General features: G+C 39.2%; 1 protein-coding gene across 1 annotated transcript in view; it reads left to right on the top strand.

Moving 5' to 3' along the window:
• MIPEP (mitochondrial intermediate peptidase) overlaps positions 1–6780 on the top strand; it is a 195669-nt gene that overhangs the window by 54294 nt on the left and 134595 nt on the right. The window contains exon 11 of the mRNA XM_006894110.1: positions 3836–3989. Coding sequence (XP_006894172.1) covers positions 3836–3989 — 154 coding nt within the window. The remainder of the gene's footprint in view (positions 1–3835; positions 3990–6780) is intronic.

The raw sequence follows: 6780 nt of genomic DNA, 5'->3' as shown, positions 1-6780 counted from the left end.
GTCCATATGAAATACTCTTCTCCATACCATTAATTCCAAGAGTCCATTTCAGCTAATGTTATAAAACTGTCCCTCAGTTCATAGGAAGACATTTAACATGCACAGTCATGCACCATATATGTGACATAAAATGACAGAGTGGGCAGAGCATGAAGCTGCTTGATTGATATTTTCAGAGGTCATGGTGACTGTCAACATCACCACCAAGGCCGTTTGCTCCCAAGAGGTCTGGTTTGCCTCTTCTCATGGTTCAGATTGTCTACCCCTACTCCAGCACTCTTGGCACCAGCTGTCAGGAGATCAAAAGACAGATTACAGTGGGAAAATCAGCAGGTAGGGACCTCTCCAGAGTATTGAGAAGCAACAATGTCAGTCTAGAGACTAAGGTGAGCCTGATTCAGGCCACGATCTTTGCAGTTACTTGCTCTGCATCGGAGAGCTGGACAGTGACTAAGGATGACAGAAGAAGACTCAATGCCTTTGAGTTGTGGTGCTTGAGAAGAGTCTTTTTTTTTTTTTTGAGAAGAGTCTTGAACATACCAGAGACTTACAAGAGAACAAACAGATCTATCTTAGAAAGAATGAAACCAAGTTTCTCCTCGGGAGGCTAGGATTTTAGAGCTCTTTCTCACATACTTTAGGCACATGGCCAGGAGGGACCAGCTGGTGCTTGGAGATGGACATCATTTTTGGAAGGGTTGGGGGACAACATGGGAGAGGAAGACCCTGGGTGAGATGAGGGTCCATCTCTCATAGGTGTGTTGGAGTCAGTGAGAATGGCAAAGGATAGTACAATCTTCAGAGCTATTATTGTACATAGGGTCCCTCTGAGTCACAGGCAACTTGATGGCACATTAACAAGAACCCCAACCCTAATTATGCATTTGATTGATCATTTAAAACCATGATTCTTGTCTTGGATGCAAAGTGAAAGTTATATAATGATCCCTCCGACAAGCCAATCAACTATAAAAGGATTAAGGATGTGTGGCTTAGTGAAAAGAAGCTGTGGTGCAATCCCCAAGACACACAATTCCAGTCTACCAGCTTCTGTGTGGGAGAAAGATGGGAAGTCTCCACCCATCTAGTTTAATGCCTCTGAAAAATCCGAAAAGGTTGGCTATGAGTTGGTTCCAACTTGATGACACACAAAGATAATCGCTTCGCATCCTTGTTCTGATGTTAGAGGAGTTTCTCTGGGCTGTGGTCAGCTATGCCTTCTCTCTTACAAGAGAGAAAACGAGAACAAAGTGAGCAGAATGAGGGGGCCTGAATACCATTAAGAAAGAGGATTCAAGAATAGGGGGTCATCCTTTGGACCAGAGTTCCTTTTGTAGTGAACCTCCTTGATCCAGGAAAAGATTAAAGCTGAGACACAGAGCTCTCTACAAGGAATACCAGACCTACAGATACTGATAGGAGACAAGAACATTACTTCAGAACTTACACAGAGAAAGCCATTCCTTAGAGCCAGGAGCCTGGATTTGAACATCAGTCTTCCTAAAAACTGTGAAAAAATAAATTTCTGTTTGTTAAAACCATCCCCTTGTGGTACTTCTGTTGTAGGAGCACTGGATAATAAGACTCTTCTATTGCTCAGAAACATTTTCTTGGCTTACCAAGAAACCTGATTTACCAGTTTGTCTTTTGCTCCAGAGCTAGCCAGGCCCTCCAGACTCTTGGACACTCACATTCTGGGGCATGCTTGGACCTGATCCTGAGTTTTCCTATTTAGACTCTGCTTGACAGACATTGTTACTTTCAGCATTCTTGTCTCTGTCCTTTTAGCTCTTTGTTTATATGGTTTCCATCATAAGCCTGCCTTTCTGTTCTCCACTCACTACTGTTCTTCCTGGTCTTCTGTTCCACGTCTTTCTATGCAACTTCAGACTCTGTTCTTGACTCTCTTATCATTCCATGCTTCCTTTCGTGATTATCACATCTCCTTTTGCTGCTTTAACTAATAAACTAATACTTGAGGGTGACATTTGCAGAATCTAAACAGGCTTGATGCCTCATTGAAGTCAGTGTTTCTAAGGCAGATTTTGCTTTTTGTGCATCCACTTCTCTTCTCCCCCAAATGCACCCCACCACATCTTCTCGTCTGATGTTCACTGCTCTAATCACCCATTTTCCCAACCCAGGAATCTGAGAATAATTGTTGAGGCTTTCTCACTCACTCTTCATGCACTCTTTAGTGTTGAAAGTTTTCCATCCATGGCAAGAATTCCAGTATGCCCTCTCACTCCTGCCCTGTGGATTCTCACTGGATCCTTGTGAGTTTCTTATCTGGGTTTCTGCTTTCTCTCCCTCCCCGATGCTATCAGCTGTGCCAGCTGCAGAAACAGGATCTAGGCTTCCTGTTTTCTGCACCAGTGTGTCCAAAGCTGCATCTTTTTAAGGTGTAGAAATATCAGAATGTCTGCTTAATACTGTTGTTCTTGATCTTGACTTTTTAGGTCTCTCTTTGTTGTTTCATAATAGAATATTTATAAAAATATTTGCATTATATTGTATACATAAATATTTTATTGATAGGAGTATGTTCAAACAATTTGGGGATAAAAAGAATTAAACTCACTGCCATCGAATCAATCCTGACTCATCGATCCAAGCCCTTTTAGGACAAAACAGAATTAGTGCTTCATAGGGTTTACAGAGCTTGTAGTCTTTACAGAAACAGACTGCCTCATTTTTCTCCTTCAGAGCAGTTTGTGAGTTTGAAGTGCTGATCTTCACTTACCAGCCTAATAATTCTGTTTAAAAAAAACATCATTAGAGATGAAGTTATAAATGTGTTGAATGCTGTCTGCAAGCCTAGATACTCATTTGTTGATAAAGTCTGTATATATATTGTACATTTCACATATATTTTGTTAATCTCCAAGATTAAAAATACCTGCACCTCCTATTATTCTAGGAGTCTCTTTTGATTTTATGAGTTTTAGCATGACTTGATAACCCTGGAGATGAACATTCAAATCACATATTCTTGGTGTACTAATGTTTAGATGGGGGCATATGGGACAACCTGAAAACTCTTTTTCCTTGAAGAATAATTGACACTACCAGTGTGTTATCAATAATGTGATGTATATAACTACAGATTATATTGTTAAGAAATTAAGATCTGATTATTTATAGCAAACAGCCAGTTGCCATTGAACTGACTCAGTAGAACTGTGCTCTGTAGGGTTTTCAGTGACTAATTTTTTTGCAAGTGATCTCCAGGCCTTTCTTCCAAGGTGCCTTTGTGTGGACACAAACCTCCAGCATTTCAGTTAGCAGCCAAGCGCATTAGCCTTTTAGATAATACCAGCAGGGGACTCTTCTATCATAGACATTCCCCCCACCCCCATTAACAAATATTTATCAGAGATTAGCTTTAATGTTGACTTTTCTCCAGCATCCAGCATTTTTTGCTTAATATTTATGTGACATGTCACAATCCTTCAGAAGAAAACACATTTCAAAGAGTGGTTTGCCATTGTCTTTAGAACTGGTCATATTTTATGTATAATCTGTATAAGGCAGTACTTATACTGTGGTTAACTGAGACAGCCTGCTTAGCGAAGGAGTAAGTAGCCCACAAAGGATTAAGAGTAAGGATATGTTGACTTTAATTACTAATATTACTATTAATACTAGTTAGACTTTCTTCTGAAGAAAATGAAGTCCAAAAATCTCTCATAAGCTAAATATACTTTTATGTTTGGGTGCTTTCTTTAGCTACAGTGATTCTGAATATAAAGTGAAAAGTAAGTTTGGCTCACTTTCAGAAATCAAGAAAATTTAAAAAAAAGCTTTTAAACCTCTTTTTTCTTTTTTCTCTCAGGTACAATATTGAACCCAGCTTGTACTGCCCGTTTTTCTCCCTCAGTGCATGCATGGAAGGTTTGAATGTTTTGTTTAACCAGCTGCTGGGGATTTCTTTATATGCAGAGCAGACTGCAAAGGGAGAGGTGTGGTGTGACGATGTGCGGAAACTGGTAAGCATGGTGTGAATATGCACCACTTCAACCTTTTTGGCTCGGATGTTGAGTAACAATGCCAATATCTTTAGCTTAGCTTTGCTTTGATGGGGATATTGTTCCATCTTATTTCTGATTCATAAAAAATCCCATGCGCCTCTCCTCTCCTCCCACATTAACCATGAGGTTTCCAGTAACTTTCTTTTCTTCTTTCTCTCTCTTTTTTTGTTGTTTTTAGATAAAAAATTTTGTGGGAAAAACAAAAAAAACACGCAAAAAAAATTCTAATAAAAGAAGAAAAATGAAAAAAAAATCCAAATTGCCCCTTTTAAGTTAGGAAATAGTGTAAAGAAACATTTTCCTTTAAAATCACCTGGTGGTTTTATACTTTCCTTCATTCACAACATGTTTCATACAATCATTCCCATACAGTGCACTTTATAATCACCATTGATCTATTCCCACCAATATCCTATCTTTCAGATCCCCACTGGATCTTTCCCATTTCCTTCATCCTCTTTACCCACCAACTAATATAAAATAAAATTAAAAAGTCTCACCAGTTTGATGTCTAAAATTAATCTAAGCATGTAATAGTAAAGTGAATAAAGTCTCTGAACAAACATTAGAAATTTGGTAGAAGGTTGAACCTTTACATGAGTTCATGAATATTGCTGCAGTTTTGTGCCATTGAGTTGCTAGTGTCTAACAGCTAACCCTCCATTGGGTTTCAGAAGCAGTAAACCAAACAGGAGTTGATTACCCATCTTTCTTTCTCTTGTGCGTGAATATTTGTTGCAGAAAAATGGATCATTCCTTTTGACATGGTTTCAGTTCTAGATGTTCTTTTCTGAAAACTCAAAACCTGCTATGTTGGTCAAATTTTCCTTCTTTCTGACCCCTTTCCCACACTGTTAGTTTTGTATCAAATGTTAATTTATATCCCCTGTTCTGATGCCTTGGACTTCTTTATTAGTAACTTAGTTGCCAGCCCACTGTTCTCTTTTTAGGGCCCCTCTATTTGAGGTACAGGATGCTTTTATTTTTCCTGGGAAAATAAGATTTATTAACTTGTCTGTTTTTGACTGGGATTGTTGTTTTATTTCTTTCAGGCTTAACATAGTGTACTTTTTACCCTCCTTAGTTACATTTCAAATTACTTAAGCCAGTATGTTGACTGTATTTTGTGGCACATGTGGAGTATAAATGGCAGAGGAATTGAACAGAGACTCAAGATGAGCTAGTTGTTCATCACTCTATTTAATTATCTGTCTTATTCTGCAACTAATAGAGTCTGAAAATACAGAGATAAAATATAAAGAAAAACCAGTGACAGAAGATTGAAGACAACGTTGTGAATGATGAAGACTTTATAGATTGAGAGCGCCACCGAGACAGCGGCATTTACCTGTTTGCTCACTGCTGTATCCCATATTCTTGCATTAGTTTCTGGCAAAGAACAGGCAAGGGCTTTATCAATGCTTGTTGAATGATGAATATATTCCTGCATGAATTTTTTTTTCTTCTGCTAAAACTGACGTTGGGACTTTCTTAGGCACACACCCTACGCTCTATAAAAGGCAAGCTGGAAACTGATGGTGATGGGCTTTTCTGAAAGCTTCACCCTTTTCTTAGGCTTCATTTTTCGAACATGGAGCCCTCGTGAGTTATAGCTTAGTGGATAAGATCCCAGCTGCCAACCAAAAGATCGTGGTTCAAATCCCCCAGTGGCTCAGTAACAGAAAGATTTGCAGCCTTGGAAACCTCGTGGGGCAGGGAGTTCTCCTCAGCCCTGAAGGGTCTCTGGGTCAGAACTCATTCACTGGCAGTGGATAGTTTTGAGATGGAAAAAAAATTATTCTGTTGTCGATTTTTTACTTGAAGTTAGAGGCTATATTGTTTTTAATTCCCCTCCCCCTTTTTTAAAGAAAATTACTTTCATATGGTTATTCATACACATTGTATTTTATAGAATTAATTGCTACTGGTCATTGCCTTTTTCAGCATGTGTCATCAAGTCCTCATTGCACCCCACCTGTTCCTCCACTTGCCCCAGCTAGACACTAATCTCTGCTGCCCTGGTGATTTTTTTTTAAAAAAAGAGTTATAATTTGCATAGGCATCTTAAACTATAAGGAAAAATAGATTACCATGAAGATATTCTTCAGCTTGCACTTAGTCCTGACTCCTGTGGGGTCAGGTTGGATACTCGTCTGTGACTCTCTGTGTTTGGCATTGGTAGTTTAGAGATTTGGCTGTTAGGAGGTAGGACTCAAACAGGATTTCTTGTCCTAAACAGTAGCATTTCCAAATCAAAACCATTAGAACAAAGGAGAGAACAAGTCTATTTGAGACATTTGATCGTCTTGTTAGGTGCTACCAACTCAGTCCGACCCATAGCAACCCTGTGAGCAGCAGATCTGATTCCTGTCCTCTCCTGTGCCATCCTCATCCTCTCTGACACACTTGAACGCATTGCTGCAGTCACTGAGTCAATCCGTCTTGTTGACAATCTCTTTTGCTGACCGTCCACCTATATAAGGATGATGTCCCTTTCTAAGAAATAGCCTCTCCAACTACATGCCCAAAGTATGTGAGATGAAGCTTCACCATCCTTGCTTTCAAGGATCACTCTGGCTGCACCTTTTGATAGTCCACGGGTATTCAGTTCTGTTCTCCAACATCACAGCTCAAAGTTCTCAGTTCTTCTTCTGTCATCCTTATTCACTGTCCAGATCTCAAATGTGTAGCATGTGATTGAAAAGACTATCTGTATAGGATATGGAGATTAATAAAATATGTATGTATG

This window comes from Elephantulus edwardii, unplaced genomic scaffold (assembly GCF_000299155.1).
Source record: "Elephantulus edwardii isolate Elephantulus edwardi_28Jun2011 unplaced genomic scaffold, EleEdw1.0 scaffold00135, whole genome shotgun sequence".
Taxonomy (NCBI): Eukaryota; Metazoa; Chordata; class Mammalia; order Macroscelidea; family Macroscelididae; genus Elephantulus; species Elephantulus edwardii.
The sequence above is the reverse complement of the archived record's forward strand: the minus strand, read 5'-3'. Positions and strand labels throughout refer to the sequence as shown.